This window comes from Bubalus kerabau, chromosome 2 (genome assembly GCF_029407905.1).
Source record: "Bubalus kerabau isolate K-KA32 ecotype Philippines breed swamp buffalo chromosome 2, PCC_UOA_SB_1v2, whole genome shotgun sequence".
Classification (NCBI taxonomy): domain Eukaryota; kingdom Metazoa; phylum Chordata; class Mammalia; order Artiodactyla; family Bovidae; genus Bubalus; species Bubalus kerabau.
Genome location: NC_073625.1, coordinates 159,610,018 through 159,633,472, shown reverse-complemented (window position 1 = coordinate 159,633,472; position 23,455 = coordinate 159,610,018). Strand labels below are relative to the sequence as shown.

General features: G+C 41.0%; 1 protein-coding gene across 5 annotated transcripts in view; it reads left to right on the top strand.

The window, feature by feature from the left end:
- ARHGEF26 (Rho guanine nucleotide exchange factor 26) overlaps positions 1-12,631 on the top strand; it is a 138,394-nt gene extending 125,763 nt beyond the window's left edge. For all 5 annotated transcript variants that reach the window (XM_055569287.1, XM_055569284.1, XM_055569282.1 and 2 more), the window contains 3 exons: positions 7,040-7,107; positions 8,299-8,403; positions 10,503-12,631. In XM_055569287.1, coding sequence (XP_055425262.1) covers positions 7,040-7,107; positions 8,299-8,403; positions 10,503-10,645 — 316 coding nt within the window. In that variant the 3' untranslated portion in view covers positions 10,646-12,631. The remainder of the gene's footprint in view (positions 1-7,039; positions 7,108-8,298; positions 8,404-10,502) is intronic.
- Positions 12,632-23,455: the final 10,824 nt, after the last annotated feature.

The following is a 23,455-nucleotide window of genomic DNA, read 5'->3' as shown; positions in this document are numbered from 1 at the left end:
GCCGCCTGGTTGAGGGCACTGCATCAGAAGATGAGCAATGGCTTCCTGGGGATCACCCCCAGCAGCCCAGATTTCATCTTTCTTTACTTCTAATGCCATTTCGTTAGCCATCCAGGTCTCTTATGCTGACCCTTCTTTTTTGAATTTTTCTCAACCTGTTATCTGTGCACTCTCATTTTTTCCCCACATGTAACCTTTCCTCTTCCCTTTCCCTTCAGAAATGCAGCCTTCTGAAATTGGTCATCTCTAGTACCCTCTGCTTCCCCTAACATGCACGTTTCTTTAATTTCACATTATCCAGTTGGGAGACTTGGTGCCATTTCTGATGCTTCTAGGTCTGAACAGATCCATCCTGGACTGGTTCTTCCTGAATCAAAGTGTATTGCATCTTCCTACATTTCCATCCCACCACCTCCCCCTGGGACAACCCGCATATCCTTTACCTTTTGAGGCATCCTCAGAGCCTCTAACTCTTCTCTCCGCTTCTGCATGGTTTTACTACTAATCCCCACACTCAGCTTGTTTTGTCTTTTTCTCACTCTGTACATGGCAGGTTCCCAATGAGTATTTTTTGGAATTGCCCCACAATTAATCTAATTCATTTTTCTATATCCAAGCCAAGGTGGACTTGCAACCAAGTGCAGGGAAATACTGCTTCTCTCTCAATCTCTATTCTAATTCATTTTTCTATATCCAAGCCAAGGTGGACTTGCAACCAAGTGCAGGGAAATACTGCTTCTCTCTCAATCTCTATTCACTGGGATTTTGTTGTTGTTAGTTTTGTGCTGCTAGAGCAAGTGTTATCTAAATTCCACCTGTTTTGCAACATTTGTTCGCAGGGATGTGGTTAAACCGTTTTAAGGATGTACTTCTAAGCCATACTGTGTTATATCTGTTTGCTTGTTAAAGATCTTAAGTCACTATGTTATTAATGAGACAATAGTCTGTGGAAAATACAGAAGCTGACCCTTGATAAAAGGACGAGGGCAGAATGTTTTCCTACTGTCGCTTCTCCCCCTGGCCTTTCAAGAGGAATGTTGGAGCCCGGGAGCCCCCTTTGTCTGCCTTCATTAGAAGGAAGCCCAGACAGCTGCAGCTGGCATGGAGTGAGGCTGCGGCAAGTGGTGTCCTTGGCTTCCTGTGTTCACAGTGGAATTTGGATGGCATTTGGGTCCAGCCTGTGCAGGACATGTTTAGTAATGAACACAAACTTTTATCTTCTATTTTGCTATAAGATATAATCACCTTAAGCTGTAATCAGAGGTCCTTCTCAAAATTTGTCTCACAAGATGAACTAGACGCCTAATGGATGTGGTCAGTCCTGTCAGCCATTCAGACAGCCCACTCCTGGGCCTCCTGATAAAGGGGCATTGTTTGCAGGCAGTCTTTTGCTCTCTTCCTGCTTCTGTTAATGACTTAATTAACAGGAAGTAAATAGGATGGAATAAAACTGTAAATAGTATGTCTAACCTACTCTTCACCCTTTAAGAAAAATCCAGAGATGACACTTTGTATGGGAAAAATTTATTTTAGGTTGTAGTATTTTTTGAATCTACGTCTAATAATCTTTTACATTTGTAGGTGCCCATCAGGATACTTAATCTTTCGTGATTCCTCATCATTGATATCCAGGAAAACGAGAGCAGGTGATGGCGTTGGCCTTTTTTTTTTTTTTAAAGGAAACAGGTAGTTGACCCACTTCAAGTTAACTCTAGGATGTGTGTGACCAGACTAGGTCTCATGAGCTGTTTGATAGGACAGACAAGAAACAATTGATTTAACTATATGACATGTCACAGAATATGAATTTTAAAACTCTTAGTGAGCTAGGGGAACTACTTTACTTTGGTTCGAGTTTTTAAAATAAGTTGAGCTGGTACAGCTTTATAAGGCTTTGTTGCACAGCATTCATGAGAATGTTTTCTGCCCTGCGGGTTTTCTTTGGATCACATATTGAATTCATCTCGTTGAACTCAATGTGTGAGAGAATGAACAGAAACAGCAGTCTGCATGGTCACCTTAGGAAGGCTCAGGGGACTTTTTCTCCAAAGGCCATGGGTACAGGAGTTTCAAAAGGAACCGTAAGTAAATTTGCAGGCTGTGAAAAGGAGCACAAAAGGGGTCTGGTCAAATGCCATTTTAAAAGGGATAAAGGAAGGTCAAACAGCAGCTGAAGTCTCTGGGCTTCTATTGAAAAACCAGGACGACCCCCTCCAGTAGTGAAGCCCTCCGTGGGCACATTCATTCCCTTCTGTCTCATCCACACTCCTGCCTGTTTCAGTCTGCCTTCCACTTTCTCAGGATGTATCAGTCTTTTCTAGCAGATGCCTGATATTCAATGAAAGTCCAGCTTGGCTGTGTCTTTGACCTTTGTGCAATTAAGTTTAAACCTGTGCATAATCATATAAGGGACAGGTCAAGGTGCTACGATGGCTGACTCCTGAGTGGGGAACTGGAGGTGCATCATTTCATGCATGTAGACAGAAAGGACTGCGTTTCCAGATACCTGTGTCAAAGGGGTCTCTCAGCTCAATCTCCGTTCTCTCCTGGTCAGATGGGTTTTACGGAGAAGGTGCCATCCCAGCACAATGCAGGATGCGTTGGATTCTCTGTGTGTTTGTCTTTTGCTCTGATCCCTCACTGATGGCTGTGAAGAGCAAGAGACCCTGTGCTACTCACTTAGCAACCCCTGCCTACCACAGGGCTCCTGCAAAGGCAGGGACTTGGTGAATGCCAATTGAAAGGAGGAGTCAGAAGTGCCTTAAAAGTTGACCTGCCTCGGGTCTCCATTAGTGGCATTGATTGTCGATTCTGGCACTTTGTTTGGGCAGAGGGAAATCTCAATGAACTAGGTTTGGTGTGGACTGTTAATTTGTGTTGTCTCATTGTCCCTAGAGAAAATAGCTGTCTGCTTCTGAGCCCTGGACCTGATATCTAAATTTAATAATGGGTATGTCTACGCCTAGGGTTTTCTTGTTCTTAGAATTCCATTTTACGTGGAGCAAGTCTCCTCCCTCCTTTAGAGATGCAGTGCTTTCCGCCTCACGACAGGCGGGAGCTCCTTGGCACAGTCTGTGGAAGCCCTGGGTAATGTCGTGCGGTTTTGATGGCATCTCAGAGGGGGTGGGGCTGATCCCATTGAAGCCCTTTCAAGAAGCGGCTCCTTTCAGCAAGGCAACAAGGAGTGTCTTGTTCTGTGCCCTGGAGTCCCTGTGAGGGGCCGCTGTGTCTAAAGGATGCCATTAGCATCCAGGCAGTATGCCACAGGAGCGAGATTTCATCTGGACTTCTGGAAGCCGGCTGCGGGGTGAGGCTGCTGCTGAGACCAGTCACTCAGGGCCAGAGAGGGTCCACGGTGAGGACTGCAGACGGCAGTAAGGGCCATGTGAAGATGCTATGGTGAGCTGGACAGGTTTGGATATGGCGTGTGGAGACACAGATGGATCGTTTCAGGTTACGCTTGGCAAACAGCGCTTCCATCCTTAAGATACTGTTTAGTTTTCAATTGCCTTTGTACTTTGGAAATTCTCGTTGAGCTTGAATTAAAAAAATCCCTTACCTAAGAAAGGGATTATATGAAAAGAGGTAGTGCTTTACTGGCTCCTTATAAAACCTCCTTAAAGCCCTGGGCCTGTATTAGAGAGAGATCAAGTTCTTAAAAGCAAGGCTGTGTCACGAGTTTCTATATGAACTTTGCATATTACTACTTGACACAGCAGCTCAACCAGGGATTGGCCTCATTTTTTTCTTTTAAGTAAGTCTGTCTTTCAGCAAATTGCAGTTTCTACCCTTCCTGCCTCCCTGGTTATTTTGTGAGCACTTGCTAAGGAGCACCACCTCTTTGATCCCTGGCTGCCTGGCTTAGTCTGACTTTACCACTTAGCAGTTTTACTATGAGCAGGTGTTTAACACTCCAGACTTCAGCTTCATCCTCGGAAAAAAAAATGGTAATAGTTTTCAAAACTGTTCTAAAGATGAGATGGTACTCACTAAATACCATACCTGGCATATACACAATCCCTTATACTATTTACAGGATCCAGTTCCTGTCCTGGAGGAATCTGTGGCCCAGTTGGAGAAACAGATAAGCCCATAAAAGATGGGGTCAGTGTGTGACGCATAGTAACAATTTAGCAGAGGTCAGTGTTTACTAGTTCCTGTTATGTGCAGGCAGATACACAGATAAGGTGCTTGCCTTCAGGAAGTATGTACCTGCCCAGCAGTGTGACAGAGCTGTGTGGAGGGGGGCCTGGGGACAGCATTACCAGAACGGGATGACGTCAGAAATGTGGTTCATGCTTCAGAGGAGGCCGACCTGGAGGAGATGAGCCTTGTGTTTTCAATATTGGGTGAATGTTTTGAACAAAAGAAGCCAGATATATCAAAGTGGACAACAATATAGGATTCCATTTTCATAAAGTTCAAGATAAGCAAAACTTGTCTGTGTGATGGAAATCAGAATAGCAGTTACCTTTGCGGGAGTTCATTGATTGGAAAAGAACAGAAAGGAACCTCCTGGTAGGTCTGTGTCTTGATCTGGGGGTGTGAGTACATGGTTGTACCTAAGTAATACTTACAGATCTGTATACACTTAAGAATAGTGCAGTTTTTTATGCGTGTTCTTCAATAATATGATCTTGTTTAGTCCAGTGCTTTTGTGACTACATGGACGGTAGCCTGCCAGGTACCTGTGTCCATGGGATATTCCAGGCAATACTGGAAGGGGTTGCCATTTCCTTCTCCAGGGGATCTTCCCGACCCAGGGAACAAACCTGCATCTCCTGCATTGGCAGGCGGATTCTTTATCACTGAGCCACCACGGGAAACGAAGTAGTGATAATGAGTGGACACAGCTTGGTTAAAAAGAGAGGAAAGGTCATACTCAAGATTGAGAAGAATAGGAAAGGTATGGAACAGCATGTCAAATTCCCAACTATAAAAAGTTAGTCTGGATGGAAGGATGAATACATGTCAGGGAATAAAGATGGAATGACAGAAGCATCTTTCAGGTCCAGGTTGTTAAGGCATCCTTATGGTAGTTCTCGTTTGTTTTCTGAGGAACCTCTATAGAGGCTGTACCAACTTACATTTCCACCAACAGTGTGAGGGGTTCCCTTTTCTCCATACTTTCTCCAGCATTTGTGATTTGTAGACTTTTTAATGATGGCCATTCTAACTGGTGTGAAGTGACACGTCATTGTAGTTTTGATTTGCATTTCTCTCATAGTGAGGCTGACTATCTTTTCATGTGCCTAGTCGCTCAGTCATGTCTGATTCTTTGCGACCCCATGGACTGTAGCCTGCCAGGCTCCTCTGTCCATGGGATTTTCCAGACAAGGATACTGGAGTGGGTTGCCATTTCCTTCTCCAAGGGATCTTCCCGACCCAGGAATCAAACCTGGGTCTCCTGCACTGTAGGCAGACTCTTTACTGTCTGAGCCACCAGGGGAGCCCTGATAATTAGTGAGGTTGAACATCTTTTCATATGCCTACTGGTCACCTGTACATCTTCCTTGGAGAAGTGTCTAGGTCTTCTGCCCATTTTTTGATTGGGTTTTTCTTAACTGAGTTGTATGAAAGTGAGAAAGTTAGTTGTTGAGTCCTACTCTGTGACCCCTTGCACTCTAACCTACTAGGCTCCTCTGTCCATGGGATTCTCCAGGCAAGAATACTGAAGTAGGTAGCCATTCCCTTACTCCAAGGGATCTTCCTGAGCCAGGGATCGATTTTCTAGACCCAGGGATTGAACCCGTCTCCTTCATTGCACTTCACTCTCTTGAGTCACCAAGGAAGCCCTATGAGCTGTATGAGTTGTTTGTATATTTTGGAGATTAAGCCCATGTTGGTCACATCATTTGCAAGTATTTTCTCCCAGTCCATAGGTTATTTTTTCATTTTGTTTATGGTTTTCTTTTCTGTACAAAACCTTGTTAAGTTTGATTAGGTCCCATCTGGTTATTTTTTTATTATTATAAGGCATCCCTTTCTTAATCTCTTACTTAGGTAGAGTGTAGTAGTAGAAACTGACCTTGGTTTGCGTCACTTACCTTGGAACTTCTGTTCAATCTTCTCATCCTTTGAACAGGCTTTTGGGAAACTTAAAGGAAATAATGTATCTCAAGTGGTATGTCTGACAAATGCTTCCTAAAAGATTTTAAAGTGTATATGTTTGTGTGGTTTATTTAATCACAGTCCTAATATTTGACTGTCCAAATCAGAAACTTGGGGTTACTGTATTACAGAGTAATGTTTGCTCATCTTAAACTTTTGATCTTTTAGTTAAATAATTATTGTTTCATATAATTAGAGCGTAATATAAAAAAAATCTTTTTAAACCTTAAAAAATTGCTTTTGTCTGTAATCACTAAATCACTTTAAGCATCTGAGAACAGAGAATTTCTAGTTCACTAAGGCTTACATTTGGCAATGTTTGTTGCAGGAGGACAGAACAACTTTAAATGTGTCAGTTTTTCAGTTTTCTCATTTATTTGGAAATGAGTGAGTGTGCAGGGAAAAGAGGAGGGAGTGGCAAGAGATAGATTTACTAGGATTTTTTTTTTCATGAAATTTTATTTTGAAATGTTAAATATCAGATTGTGAGTGTACAGAGTATCTTTTTGTGATTATCAGTGTAATCAGCTATTTGTTAACAAGATGATCCCTGGTGAAGGAAATGACAACCCACTGCAGTATTTTCGCCTGGAAAATCCCATGGACAGGCGAGCCCGGCAGGCTCCAGTTTGTGGGGTCACAAAAGATTCAGACACAACTTAGCAACTAAACAACAACAAACTGTCATATGAGAAATTCCACTTAATAACAAGACAGAGTCATTCAGAATCTCTTGACAATGACTTGTTTGGGGCTTATTTACATTTTTCAGATTATCATTTTAAAATTGGTTTTGAAGACCAGCTGCTTACCTTTCTAGAGAATCTCTGCCCTGTTTTGGGGGAAAGAAGCCTTTACATTCTAGAATAGACCTCATTCTGTATCTAAGCACTGTCGAATCTCTCAACTGGATGTTCCCTGCGTTTAGGAGTGAACGAGCCCGTTGGATAACTGCCCTGGGACACAGCAGTGGGAAGCAGCCTCCAGATCGGACCTGTAAGTACCCGGAGGGCTGACAATCTGAAACAGAGAGAGCTCTGCCCCCTGCTGGTTGCTGGGTTGTTAGTGGTTAAATTCCACACTACTCGCTTTGTAAGTTTCCAAGGTTTCCTTCTTGTTGCCCCACATCAGCACTGGGTGCACCCCGCTTTGGAAGACAAGGGGACAAATTCCAACCTGAAGTGCAGTTCTTTGCTCTATAAACGTGGCACATCATTGCATAGCCTTCCTGAGTCTCTTAAATCACCTGCAAGTTAGGTGCATCATTTATATAATACGATAGTGAGAATAAAGTTAAATGTACACCGACCGCCTTGCTTGTACTATCAAGCTCCTCCATTTCTAGTTTGTTAATGGGCAGTAGTAGCATATTTAAACCTTCTCCATACTAAAGTGTACTTTTAACCTTAAGGTAAATCACTGTACCCTTCCTTTTGACTTTTTGTTATTAAATAGTATTAAAAATGTTTTCATTTTCTAGGGAGCTAGGAACTGACACAGTGAAGGGTAGTGCCACGTGCTAAGCATTCTGCTTTGACGTTATGCTGCTCTGGGTGATTCTAGCTGGAAGGGCAAACTCAAAGAACTGGGGCAACAAAACTGGATCTCCTGGAGCACTCACAAATCACAGCTTAAAGTCAAAGCTAAAGTGACTGGCTTGAAATTTCTCTGGAATCAAGTTTCATATTAAAAAACAAAGTAAGAATTCAGGTCAGCCAGGACCAAGTCACTGAAGTAGAAGTTTGTCTGTTAGGATCTAACATTTGGCTGGAACTTTTTATTTCTACACTTCTCTGGCAGCTCGCAGGTGCTTCTAGGTGGGCTGGGGCAGCACCCTGGGTGAGAACCAGGAGAACTGCATAGATTTTGGATTTTATCCTCAGCTGCATGGCCTTGACACACACCCAGTCTGTCTTGCCTCAGTTTCCCCTGTGGCTGTTCCTAGTTGTATTGTGTGATGTATCTAATGACTTATCAAGGCTATTTTTGAGGGGATTCATGTATCATAAAAGGCCTCTCTTGATTCTGAGCTTCTAACTGAAGCTCTTGGCCGAGTAAGGGAGTTCCTAGAAACTCATTTCTGCTTCTTTTTGGAGCCTACCTTTTTTCTATCCATGCTGGCTGAGTAAATGCAAATTATTGATTTGTCCCTGTTTCATTTCTCATTATGTTCTCTTTCCCCCTCAGCACTGACCCAAGTGGAAATCATTCGATCATTTACTGCCAAACAGCCAGATGAACTCTCTCTACAGGTGGCGGATGTGGTCCTTATTTATCAGCGTGTTAGCGATGGTGAGTGGGAGTGTTTCAGTGGGATGGTGGTGGTCCAGCATTCAGGGTCTCATTTTATTGTCAATGCTTATGTTCCCTAACCTTTGTTTTTCTCCTATGCACCTTTCTCTCCTTTATCTACACATTACTGTTTCTAAATGTTTTTTAATAGGCTGCAGTTAACATGGCTGTTAGTCAAAAGGAACCATGAAAGGTTTCCTTCCTCCCTGGTCCCCCAGTGACCTAGTTCTCAGCTCCAGAGTTTCCTCCTTCCTCACTTAAGTCAGATGGGGGACAAGATGGTACAGTAGAAGGACTCTAAGGTCACCCCCTCTCCTGAGCACACAAAAATCACAACTGGTAAACAGCCATCAATAAAAAGACTGGAACCTACCAAAAAAAGATACTATATATCCAAAGACAAAGAAGAAAAAACCCAACAAGATCAAGGGGTGCACTTATGATACAAGCAAGTCTCACATTCCCTCCACCCAGGTAGGCGACCCACAAACTGGAGAACAATTATATTACAAGAGTTCTCCCACAGGAGTGAGTTCTGAGCCCCACTTCAAGCTCCCCACCTGGGGGTCTGACATCAGGAGGAGTAGCCCCCAGAGATTTGGCTTCAAAAGCCAGCAGGAGTGTAGGCTCTCCACAGGTCGGGAGGAAGTAAGACTTCACTCATGGAGGACATACACAAGGTCATGTGTAAGCAGAACCCAGGGCAAAAGCAGTGAGTCCACAGGAACCTCCATCAGACCTACCTGCGGGTCTTGGAGGTTCTCCTGAGGAAACAGGAGTCAGCTGTGGCTCACGGTCTGGACAGACACTGGTGGCAGGCGTACTGGGTTATGTTCAACCACATGACAATCCTGGTGCCTGACATAGTGGCTTATTAGTACCAAGACCTGGTTCTACCCAACATCCCAGAGGCTCCAGTAATGGCAAGCCTCAGGCCAGCCAATCAACAGAGCAGGAACACAGCCACAGACATAAGCAGACAGGCTCCCTAAAGAATTCTTGAACCCACAGCCACCTGTAGACACAACCCATAACATGGCCCTGTTGATTGGCCATGTTAACTTGGCCCACCAGAGAGCCAAGACCCAGGTCCACCTACCAGTGGGAAGGCACCAGCTAGCCTCTGGCCCTTGGGTGATGTGAGCGGAGTGTACTGTTGAGACATACAGGACATCCCCTGTAGAGCGCCACTTCTCCAAGTTTGAGAAACACAACTAACCTTCCAAATATACAAAAAAACACACAGAAGTTTAGACAAAATGAGATGGCGCAGGAATATGTTTCAGACAAGGGAACAAGATAAAACCTCAGAAAAGCAACTTAACTGACGTGGAGATCAGCAATCTACTCAAGAAAGAATTCTGAGTAATGATCATAAAGATGATCCAAGAATATGGGAAAGAACAGATGCACAGAGAAGTTACAGAGAGTTTTAAAGAGTTATAAAAGATAACAACCAGAGTGGAAGGATACAATAACTGAAGTGAAAAACATACCTAGAAGGAATCGACAGGAGAATAAATGAGGCAGAAGAATGGATAAGTGAGTTGGAATACACAGTAGTGGAAATCACTGCCATGGAACAGAATAAAGGAATGAAAACAAATCAGGACAGTTCGAGACTTCTGAGATAACCAACCTTAAAGGGAAAAAAAGAATCTGGAAAAAAAAAAAAAATATATATATATATATATATATGTGTATAACTGAATCACTTTGCTGTACACCTAAAACTAACAAAACACTGTAAATCAACTATACTTCAATTAAAAGAATAAAGTAAAAAAAAATTACTTTCTCGCTACCCAAAGCATCATCATTCCTTTCTTCAACTCAGCCCAAGCTCCTAAACTCTCCCAACCAGCTGACTTCAGGGCCTCTGATCATGTCCTGCCTTTCATCATGGCATGCCATTGATTCCCTCTTGAAAGGTTTCCCTCTGTTCCACCTCTCTCCTCACCTTGCATCATCCATGGTGCCCAACCTGGAGCAGAATGCTGGCTCTGAAATTTGCCCCTACGCTCCTCCCTTGGAGCCAAACACAATCAAGATTCCTCCAAATACTTGGTGTCCCCTGAGACCTCTGCTCTTTTTTGCAGGCTGGTATGAAGGGGAAAGACTTCGAGACGGAGAACGGGGCTGGTTTCCTATGGAATGTGCTAAGGAGATAACGTGCCAAGCCACAATTGATAAGAATGTGGAGAGAATGGGGCGTTTGCTGGGACTGGAGACCAACGTGTAGCCTTTCCGAGGGTATTCTGCCACTGCGAGATTTGCACTACATCATGGTGGGCTGGTTGGTTCAGAGCTGGTTTTGATGTTAATTTTAACATAGCCTAGTTAATTAAAAGAATGGAAACACTTGCCTTTAAGTTTGCCAGGTGGTTTTGTTCTCTCAGGAGAACAGCTACTGGACACGGTTAGTCCGCAAAGCTCAGTCTGTGCACAGCAATCCTTTTGCAAACCTCTTTAGGGTAACAGAATAGCTGAGCAGTTCACTTCAGGGGTCAGGCTGCCTCAGCGACTCCTCATTGTATCATATCCTGACATAAAAAGAAAACATATGTAAGATGCTGCATCCTCATTTTCTCTATCTTCACTTAACCAAGAATGTATATTAGCTCTCTTTAAACATTTCCTTCACATGGTTCTTCCGGTATTACCAAGGTTTTATGTCTTTAAGAAATACCCAGTTTTGTAACTATTTTTCCTGACTTTTATATTTTAGATCTGATAGATTTCAACAGGAACTGCTAGAGTTCTGAAGGTGAGCCCAGCCTTTCTAAACCTCTTCCCAGAAAAGGGAAATTGACACTTGAATTTTTGTCACCCCTTTCCTCATTGGAAGGGAAGGAGTCTTAGAAGATTTTTTTTTTTTTAAATCTTTCTCACCTAACTTTGGTCTTAGGTAAATATATTCTAATAAAACATAGGCTACTCTAACAACATAGAATTTAGATGCCTCACGTACGTGAGAAAATCTTGAATATAGGACAAGGGTCCTGCTTTTTAAAAACAGACTCAACTGAGCTGATTAGATGACGTGAGGCTGCTTTGCCTTCAATAACATGAAGTTTTTGACAGTTCCTACTCCTCTATTTGCAGGAGGAAATTGGCTGAAACATACTTTAACCATTTCAAAGAAGGTAAAATTGGACCTTAAAAGGTATCAAGAAGCCAGCATGGTACTTAATTACAACATAACATTTTGACCTTAATGGGAACTCATTTTATTTGCACTAAAGGCCTTGCTTGCTGAAGTCTCTTAACTCTTTATTTCTTCCACTAGTACAAGGAGAGAGAAGAGTTCTTATAATTGAATGTTTTCATAAAGAGGGAATGGAGGGTTTGGAAGAGTGAGGGGGAGGAATGACATTTTTTACTGGCAGCTACTTTCCACCTCTACTCCATTCTCTTCCACGGAGGGCCTGGCAAAGGGAACACCATTCAAGGACTCAGGGCCATGTCTGCCAACCAGTTTATCTGTCGTGAGTGACTGCAGAAGCCCAGTGCCGGGGGTGAGCGAGCCTGGCTCACCTGCTCTGTGTCCTGTCACTGCAGCAGCTGAGCCCATGGTGGGGTGGCACCTGTGGCTGCGTCCCCCCTGGACCACTGTCCTTTATCAGTGGAACATTTCTGGGTATAAAGATATTCCAGGTCCTGAGCAACTTGAGGTCTGGGCCAGTCTGTCAGTGGAGAATAGCAGTGGACTCAGCTAGTGAGGTTTCAGGGTTGGTAAAACACCAGACTTTTTGGAGGAGAGGCTAACAAAATTTAACTAATGTGTCGTTTTCACAGAAGGAAAGTAAGTGTATGGCTTTGCAAAGAGACCAGTTCATATTATTTTTTGCTAATACCCTATTAAAACTAAAAATTAGCAACTGTATGAATCCTGTATCAGTATGAGATGTTTAACAGTTCTGGAAATATGTGCATAAATCAAAGCCTATTTAGCAAGCAGGTTAATACTGTTTATTAGATAAAACATTGTTTTATAGCAGGTATTAACACATTTACAATGTTTCAGTTCAACTGTGAGTGAAACAGTATTGTTTTTCACACCCAGTTCAGTTTCTATGTATAGCTTCTCTGAATTGTACAATGACTTCATTCAGTGACCTGTGGAGAACAAAAATATTCTTTTTTGTCCCAGTGAAATGAGACTGCTTGTACACTTTTGGCAAAAATATGTGAGTTTATAAAGATTTTGTATATACTTGTTCTTTCATGCTGATGTGATTTAATTTACTGTAGGATGTGTTCATTTTAGTACATTTAAGTTTGCTGCATTTTGAGCTAAATCAGAGTTCTACTCAAAAGGTATCTGTAGCTAGTATGAAAGCTGTCTGTCTGCTCTTTTTTGCATACATGTGGGCCTCAGCTGCTCTAAAACGCTGGGGCATTTTTAAGAACTGGGCCATCCTATTTCTTTAAGAGTTTCCACAAAACCTTGTGACTGAATAGCTTATCTCAAATAATTCAGTTATTAACCCTTGGAGTAAACACCTTATTGTTCACTTTGGCCACCCAGTATCTGAACCTTTGTACTTGGGACATTTTACCCCTTTGTGAATCTTGGTGGAAGACAAAGAATAACTATTATTTCCACAAACTCAGTGGCTTAAAATAACATTCCTTTATGGTCTTGCAGTTCTAAAGTCAGAAGTTTAGGATGGCTTGGCTGAATTCTCTGCATATAGTCTCGTAAGACGGGAATCAAAGCAGTGGCTTGACTACTTTCCAGCTCCTACCTGTTACTTGCCGAGTCCCATTCCTTGTGATTGCTGTGTGGAGCCCGTTTCCTTGCTGGCTGCTGGAGGGCGGGCAGGTGGGCCAGTGCTCACCGCTTCCAGGGACTAGACTGCCTTGCCGTGTGGCTCTTTCTACCTTCAAAGCAGCAGTGGCATGTTCAGTCCTTCTCACACGTGGAATCTCTCTCATCTCATGCTACCAGCTGGAGAAAACTTTTTTAAAACTCATGTTATTAGACCCTCAGAAAAATCTCCCTTATGAACTCAAATTCAGCTGATTTGGGACCTTAATTAGATCTGCGTAATTCCTTGGCCATGCAGTATAACCTAATTGGAGATGCCAACACCTAGGAAGCAGAGATCATGGGGCTTGTCTTAGGATTCTGTCTGCAACACTCTTTACAACACCTTAAAATGCTAGTTTTCCAGCATGCTTTGCAGCTAAAAGAGAGCTGTGTGATAGGATCCATAAAGGCATCTCTGTTGCATTTTCACTCAGGTAGTGACAGACGAGGGGAGCAGAGTGATAGGGAGAATCATCTCTGGAGTAGCAAGATGCACCTTCCTCTTTAGCCCATCCTCTGTGCACTACGTAACACAGGCCACAGTACCTACCACGGCTTCCTTTTTGTGGGTGTGGTCCCCAAAGGGCTTACTCTGGAGAGGAAACTCAAGAATCTCAAGCTTCACTTTTTGGAATTATGGCATACCAAGGTCCTTTAGAGGAAACAAAACCTCATTCTGAAGAAAGCCACCATCATCTTAGTTCTCAATTATTTCCAAAAAACAAATTCTCAAATGAAAGTTTAAGCAAAAAAAAGAAAAAAAAAAAAAAAAAAACCCAACCTCAGAGGAGCCTGGCAGGCTACAACATAGGGTAGCGAAAAGTTGGACATGATTGAGCATGCTTAAACATGGAGATAAAGCCAAACTTCAAAAAGCAATAAATAATTAACAACCACAAGAAGTGACAGAAAAAAAAAAAAACCTAGATATTATGGAAGTAGGTTTAATGTCAGATTTGACAGTTAAAAGCTATTGGAGAACTGGAAGAGAGGCTAGAAGAAACCCACAGGGAAGCATGGAGAGGACAGGTGGCGAGTGCAAAGATTTACCTGGAGTCTCAGAGGAGAGGAGAAAGAGGGGCTTTGGCCAAGGGGGTGGGTCTCGGCAACTCTGTTCTTAACAAAGGATGCTGGCTGTGTCCAGAAAGGGGACATGCCTTTGGCTGAGGTGACTTCCTTCAGCCAAGGACAATTCCTGTACATGGCTGATGACCAAAAGCTGTTGGTTGCTGGCAGTTCCTGACGGAGGTTTGGGCAGAACATGGTAACATTCACTACCTGTGGCTATATCAAGATAAAACCATCTGTAAAATAATGTATGACTAGGGATACAGCCTACATAAAGTTTCATTTAGCCAGGAAGATATTATGTAACAATTTTAAATATATATTCTTCCAGTGATATGTTGGGAGAAGCAAATGGCAACCCACTCCGGTATTCTTGCCTGGAGAAACCCATGGACAGAGGAGCCTGGCGGGCTGCAGTCCATGGGGTCGCAAAGAGTCAGACACAACTGAAGTGACTTAGCATGCAATGATATGTTCTCAATATTAAGTAAAAGCAAAAATATAACTTATGTCCAAAGTCACAGCTTGAGACTTGTAATATAGCTGTCTCATTTGATGTGAACAATAAAAAGTATAAAAAATAGATAAAAATCAATGAAGTATAGAAGATGGAAATACTATTAATAGGCTTCTCTAGGACATGCTGCAACAATTTCAGCACATACATTAACGCACAGGTAGAATATTTAAATTTGACTATTTCCTGAATTGTAAGACAAGTTTCAACAAATTTTAAAGGACTGAAGTTATACAGAGTGGTTTCTGATTATAAAAGAGTTAAATTGGAAATCAATAACAAAAATTGAGAACTATCCATTTATTTGGAAACTTTTTAAGATGTAAAAGTGTAAAACTCCTAAAAGATAATACACGGGAAAGTCAAGGTGATCTTGGGTTTGGAGATGACTTCTTAAACACCAAAGACATGATCAGTGAAAGAAAAAACTGGTAAGTTGAATTTCATTAAAAGGAGAATGAAAAAACAATCCACAGAAAAAATCTTGAAAAAAAATCTGGGTAAAGGATTAGCGAAATATACAAAGGACTCTTAAAACTAAATAATTAGAAAACCCAATTAAAAATGGGCAAAAATATGGAAAACTCAAAGATATATAGATAGCAAATAAGCATATGAAAAAGATGTTCAAGATCATATATTATTATGCAACTGCAATATTAAAATGAGAGAATGACTAAAATTCTGACAATACCAAATACAGGTGAGGACACGGGGCATTCACTGCTGGTGGGAATGCAAAAGCCAATGGGAAGACAGTTTGGCAGTTTCTTAGAGGACTAAACACCATATGATGCAGCAGTCACATTCCTTGATACTTAACCAAATGAGTTGAAAACGATGTCCACAGAAATATCTACGCAAAAATTATCTCAGCATTATTTATAATGGCCAAAGTTGGAAGCAACCAAGATAATCTTCAATAGATGAACAGATAAACTGTGGTACATCCAGACAGTGGGATATTAACCAGCAATAAATGTGCTAGCAAGCCATAAAGATATGAAAGGACCTTAAATGCTTATTACTAAGGAAGAGTTGCCAATGTGAAAAAGCTATACATTAAATGACTCCAAGTATGTAACATTTTCGAAAAGGCGAAACCATGGAGACAGTAAAAGGATCCATGAGGGCTAGGGGTTCAGGGAGAAGCAAGGAGGATTAAGTGGAGCACAGAGGACTTTTTTCAGGGTAGTGAAAGTATTCTGCATGGTTAACTCATGGTGAATATATGTCATCATACATTTGTTCAAATATACAATACCGAGAATGAGCCCTAATGGAAACTATGGATTTCAGTTAATAATGCATTAATTGGCTCATCCACTGTAACAAATGTACTAAAATGCTAATAGGAGGGGATGTTAAGATGGAGTAAAAGTACACAGTTTGAACAGTTTTCCTGTAAACCTTAAACTGCTCTAAAAATATAGTCTTTAAACATTTCCTCCTTCAATGCAGGAGACCTGGGTTTGATCCCTGGGTTGGGAAGACCCCCCTGGAGAAGGGAAAGGCTACCCACTCCAGTATTCTGACCTGGAGAATTTCATGAACAGTATAGTCCATGGGGTCACAAAGAGTTGGACACGACTGAGCTACCTTCACTAACAGTTCGTTTGGGAAAACTAAATATTTAGGAAAAACTAAGGCAATACATGTATACTATAATCCATGTGCTCAGTTGTGTCCAACTCTTTGCAACTCTACAGACTGTGGCCCACCATGCTCCTCTGCCCATGGGATTTTCCTAGCAAGAATATGGAGTGGGTTGCCATTTTCTCCTCCAGGGGATCTTCCTGACCCAGAGATCGAACCCGTATCACCTGCATTGCAGAGGGATTTTTTTTTTTTTTAAACTGCTGAACCACTTGGGAAGTCCACTGTAATCCATAGAGCAAGCAAAAACTTTACAAAGAGATATGCTGATGTAAACAACAGACAAGGTAAAGTGGAATACTAAATAAACTGTCAGGTAACTAACCATAGGAAGGCAAGAAAAAGCAAAGAGAGGAACGAAAAGAGAACCAAAAAACAAAATGGCACACATAAAATCTAAGTGATGTAAATATATTAATTAAAAGGGAGATACTGACAGATTTAAAAAGTGACCTAACTATATGCCGTCACCTTTTGGAAACAGTTCAAATGCAATTATAACGGTAAGTATAGAGTAAATGAATGGAAAAAAGGTAGTATCAAGCAAATGCCAATCAAAAGAAAGCTGGAGGGGCTACACTAGAACATAAAGCAGAGCAAATTACCAGGAACAAAGAATACTACCTAACAATAAAAGGGTCATTCTGTGAAGAAGATGTAACAACCCCAAGTGTGTAAGTACCAAATACTGGAACTTCAAAATACATGATCAAAAACTAACAGAACTCAAGGGAGAAAACAGACAAATCCACAGTACAGTGGGTAATGGTATAGAACTGAACATCATCAAAGAATGAGACCTAACTGACATCAACTTAGAGAACACACCACCCAGAAACAGGAGGTTATACTTTCTTTTCATGCGGATATATAACATTCACCAAGATAGATCACACTCTGGGGAATAAACTTGACAAATTTAAAAGAATTTCACACCAGTCAGAATGGCTGCAATCCAAAAGTCTACAAGCAATAAATGCTGGAGAGGGTGCGGAGAAAAAGGAACCCTCTTCCACTGTTGGTGGGAATGCAAACTAGTACAGCCACTATGGAGAACAGTGTGGAGATTCCTTAAAAAACTGGAAATAGAACTGCCTTATGATCCAGCAATCCCACTGCTGGGCATACACACTGAGGAAACCAGAAGGGAAAGAGACACGTGTACCCCAATGTTCATCGCAGCTCTGTTTATAATAGCCAGGACATGGAAGCAACCTAGATGTCCATCAGCAGATGAATGGATAAGCAAGCTGTGGTACATATACACAATGGAGTATTACTCAGCCATTAAAAAGAATACATTTGAATCAGTTCTAATGAGGTGGATGAAACTGGAGCCTATTATACAGAGTGAAGTAAGCCAGAAAGAAAAACACCAATAAAGTATACTAACGCATATATATGGAATTTAGAAAGATGGTAACAATAACCCTGTGTACGAGACAGCAAAAGAGACACTGATGTATAAAACAGTCTTATGGACTCTGTGGGAGAGGGAGAGGGTGGGAAGATTTGGGAGAATGGCATTGAAACATGTAAAATATCATGTATGAAACGAGTTGCCAGTCCAGGTTCAATGCACGATACTGGATGCTTGGGGCTGGCTGGTGCACTGGGACGACCCAGAGGGATGGTATGGGGAGGGAGGAGGGTTCAGAATGGGGAACACATGTATACCTGTGGCGGATTCATTTTGATATTTGGCAAAACTAATACAATTATGTAAAGTTTAAAAATAAAATAAAATTTAAAAAAAATAATAATAATAAAAGAATTGAAATCAGGGTTTCCCTGGTGCCTGAGAGGTAAAGAATCCATCTGCCAATGCAGCAGAGTTCAATCCCACATGCCACAGAGCAACTAAGCCTGGCAGTTGCAACTACTGAGCCCATGTGCTGCAACTACTGAAGCCTGCTCACCCTGCTGCTGCTAAGTCACTTCAGTCGTGTCCGACTTTGTGCGACCCCATAGACGGCAGCCCACCAGGCTCTCCCGTCCCTGGGATTCTCCAGGCAAAAACACTGGAGTGGGTTGCCATTTCCTTCACCAAAGCAGAAAAGTGAAAGTGAAGTCACTCAGTCGTGTCCGACCCTCAGCGACCCCATGGACTGCAGCCTTCCAGGCTCCTCCGTCCATGGGATTCTCCAGGCAAGAGTTCTGGAGTGGGGTGCCATTGCTTGCTCACGCTAGAGCTCAAATTTCACAAGAGAAGGCACTGCAATGAGAAGGCTGTGCACTGCAATCAGAGAGCAGCCCCACTTCCTGCAACTAGAGGAAAGTCCATGCAGCAAGACCCACCACAGTCAAAAATAAATTAAAAAAAAAATAATTAAAAGAACTGTTTTCCAACTACCATAAAAGATCCAAACTAGAAATTAACAGAAATGTCACAGAGAAATCTTTAATCACTTGAAAACTAAACAGCACACTCTTAATCTGTTAAGAGGGAAATATATTGAGGACATAAAAAATATACTGATTGAATGGCACGAGACATTTATGTTGGGACCAAAGCAGTGTTTTAGAAAGGGATTTATGGCACTAAACTCTTAAATCTAAGCTGCCACCTCAAGAAATTAGAAATAAAAAAATGTAAACACAAGCAGAAGGAAAACAGGATACATACAGAAATCATATATATATAGAAATCAATGAAACTGAAAATAGAAAATCAATGAAACAAATAGCTAGTTCTTTGAAAAGACAAATACAATTGATACACCTTTTAGCAAGCTGACCAAAAAAGAGACTGTCAATGTCAGGAATGGAAGACTACATATTGTTATAGATTTGACAGATATTGGTAAGAAGATACTCAAACAACTTCACATATATTCAACAACATTGACAAAGTGGGCCAGTTCATTGAAAACCACAAACTACCAAAACTCTAAGCAGTCTTAAAGGTTGGTTCTGCAGTGCTTCTATATCAGCTGTCTTCGTTTACTCCCATCCCTTACCCAAACAAGAAAAGTTTTGTCTTATGCCCTGTTCTTTTCCTCACAGTGGATGTGCAACCTCTTGACATCATGACCTCTAAACCTGGTGTTTCTCTCCCACCGAAGGCTGCTCTAGTTGTTCTCAGTTTAACAGTTAAGGTACTAAGACTAAAGATTCAGGGACTCTGCATGGATAGCATGGTTCCCAGGGATCAGAGAAAATCCGCTTTTGAACTCTGTAGTTTCTAGTGCTATTTTGTTCTGCTGCACCAGTGTTCACACAGGACTATTTGCATTTCCATCAGCTGTAAAAATGCCTATATTTGCTGATGCCCAGAAGAGAAACCCCTCTCTAAGGTTGTAGCTGCTTGCTTTGCGGTGTTTTTGCCACATCTTTAAAAAAGACAGCTCCTGCTGAATTCTCTTCTGGCACCTGATAACAGTGGCTTAACTCTTCCACTGTACTAGCCAGTGAAGAGTGGCACATTTTGCCATATTCAGGTCAATGGCTTTAAATTTTCTGCACTTCTAAAATTCAGAGAATAATCCTTCCTCTCTAATATCCCTAAAGTCCCAATTACTTAACAACATGAGGTGGAGAATCAGATCAGAACACACATATAAGACAACCAAGGAAAACAGCAAGTAAGTACATGAAATATGTTCACTGATCATTATAGAAATACAAAACAAAATCACAATGAGCTATGAGACTCCACATCCATTCAAGGCAAGTACTGGTGAGGATTTGAAACACTTGGAATCATAACATATGGAGGGTAGGTGTGTAGAATGGAACACCCACTTTGGAAGTCAGTTTGGCAATTTCTTATAAACTTAAATACAATATAACACAGCAATCCTAACCATAGGTACTTATCCCAGAGACATGAAAAGTATCTGTCTACACATAGACCTGTATACATATAAAAATAACTTTACTTATAACAGCAAAAAAAATTAAAGATAACTCACAAAGGTCCATCAACTGGTGAATCAATAAACAAGCTGTGATGGGCTTCCCTGGTGGCTCCGTGGTAAAGAAATACCTGCCAATGCAGGTTCAATTTCTGGCCCGGAAAGAAAACACATGCCGTGGAGCAACAAGGCCCATGAGCTGCAGCTACTGAAGCCTGCGTGCCTAGAGCCTGTGCTCTGCTACAAGAAACTACTGCAATGAGAACCCTGTGCTCTGCAACCAGAGGTCAGGCCCTGCTCAATGCAACTACAGAAGAGCCTGTATGCAGCACCTAAGACCCAGTGCAGCCATAAATAAAGACAAAAATAAATCCTAAACAAAATAAAACAAGCTACGGTGTAACAAACACTACTACTAAATACTACTAAACAATAAAAAGGATCTAACTTCTGATACATATAGCAACATAAATATCTCAAAAGCATTTTTTGTTAACTGAAAGAGCCAAACACAGAAGACTACATATTGTTCCATTTATTTGAAATTCTAGAAAAGGCAAAACTTTTGAATTTTCTAGTGACCAAAAGCAGATCAATGGTTGCCAATGGGTGAAAGTGGGAGCAGGGGACTGACTGCAAGGGAAACAAAGGACATTTTTAGGTGACAGGAATATTCCATATCAGGGTAACAATTATGACTTAAAACATTTGACAAAATTAACAGAATTATACTTGGGTAACTTTATTAAAATAATATCTTCAGGCTTATTAAAAAAGTATGTAACAGTAGTAACATTTTTTATATGTTGAATTTTCAAATATTCTATAATGAATGTTTATTTTTAAAATCGGAATAAAAATGCCATGTAAAAACAATTAGTATATTATAAATATGATTATACTACATGATCACAATTACTTATATATACATAAACTAGAGCTCAAGAGCAGAAGGATTACCATTTACTTTGGGCAATAGAGTACATAAAATAAATTCCTCCTACAACTCTTTTATTATTCAAACTTGTAGGGTGGACTTTGTTTTAAAAATGAAGAAGAGAAAATCACTTGCATTAATTAGTACAAATGCATCTAGAGCTTTTGCCCAAGTTAATGATTAATAAGGTGTTATATGGATTCACTTTTCAAAGACTTTTTTTTAAAAAAGATTATTCAGTGCCTTTTCCTCTCATAAGTTTCTGTTTCAGAGTTATTTTTTCCAAGAGTTATCCTTGGTATCAGAATGGTGAGCCAAACAGATTTTTCTTCTTAATGTCTTATTCTTTAAAACTATCAAATAACAGATAATGCTAAGACATGGAATACATTTTTCACTAAGTTACATCCTATTCTGTAAACAAAAAACATAAATAGCACCATCAGTTAAAATCTCCATCTTGATTGGTTGTAGAGAAGACATAAATTAGAGGTGATAAATAAGTCCTTTGACCTCTCTAAATAGCTCATCTGTTAAACAGTCCTTCAGAAACATCTTCCCCATTTGTGAAGACTAAATATTGGTCTGTGAACACAGAACTAATTAACAAGTAATCTTTTTTAACTGCTTTCTGCAAAGACCATTTTGGCCAAATAACTTAATTTAAACTGTATAGTAAAAGGAAGCAAGCAAAAAAAAAACCTCCACAAACATAAAAACATTCTAATAGAACAAATAGTACCTAATTATCACCTTGAGTTTAGGGCCAAAACTAACATGCCACAATATGACGCTGAATAAGAATTCAGTGAGACACAAATCACTTTTGGGATACTGGCCAAGAGAATGGACTTAGAACACAAAAATAAATATTCAGGACCCTAGGAGGAAATGACAGGTTGACACACATTCCCCCAAATGGGAGCACTACCTGAAGCAGTGCTGTTAAGATCATCACAGTCATCATATGATACTCCTTTTCCCCTGGCTTCTTTGGAAGGCACAACAAAATTTGTAGTTTTTATGGTATACCAGAGTGTTCTTCCAAAGTTTGTCTTCTTACAGTATTTCCAATACTACAACTTTTACATCTTTTCTCAGATATAAAGGTCAACCTGTTAGATCACAAAATAAATGATAGAGATAGAAGCCTCAGCAAACAACATTCAATGATGGATAGTCAGGTGTTGCACTTAACATGCTTTCTACTAAAAGTGGCTAATTAAAACAATAAAGGGTTTATTGTCATCAGAGTAAGTCAATGTGCAGGGCAGTTGCACAGGTGGATAATTCAACAGCTCACTAGTGTTATCAAGGACAAGGCTGATTTCCACCTGCCTGCTGAGCCAACCTAGAGATTCTAAGATGGCTACAGCAGTTCTAAGTGCCAAATACAGACAAGAAAATGTCCAGAGGAGGAGTGCAGAATTTCCTCCTCCAAGTATTAGTGAGGAAGATCTTTCTCAGATGCCCCCGGTGCAGACCTCTTCTCAGCTGACATCAGACAGGACAGGTCCACATATGCATGCCTCAAGAGTTACTTATAAGGAGAATAAGCCCATGCATGATTGGCTTAGACCAAGCATGACTCACCCTTGGGGAAGAGGGTCCAACATCCCTGGGAACAAGGCTGCAGAGGAGGGGCACATGGACAAGCAAACAGGAAGGGAAGGACAAAAAGGCTGCTTGACAAATAACAGTATTTGTATTGTCTAAATCTGACAGGGCTGCACAGTACCTGTCAGACTAGCTACCACTGGCTGAGAGTATAAAATAGCACTCAGAGCATGAGGAGAAAAAGTGTAACCTAATGGATCATTAACAAAAAGTTTCATGGACGAGTAACTACCGTTTAGTGAGTACATAACTACCATTTAGTGAGTACCCAATATGTGCCAGACACTAGGCTATGCACTTTACATATAACAAGGTATTTAATTCTCACAACTGTTACCTGTATTTTATAGATAAAGAAAATGGGAACAGAGAGAAGCCAAGTAATTTGCCTAAGATCCTGGGTAAGTGACAGTGCTAAAATTTGAATTTAGGTGGTCAGGCTCTAGACTCATGCTCTCTATTGCTACATTATGCTGCACAGGGTGATATAAAAAGGATAAAAATACATTCTGAAAAGATTAAAAAAAAAAATCAAACAAACCAAGGGACAGGTGGAGATGCAGAAACCAAGCCAAAAAGCTAGC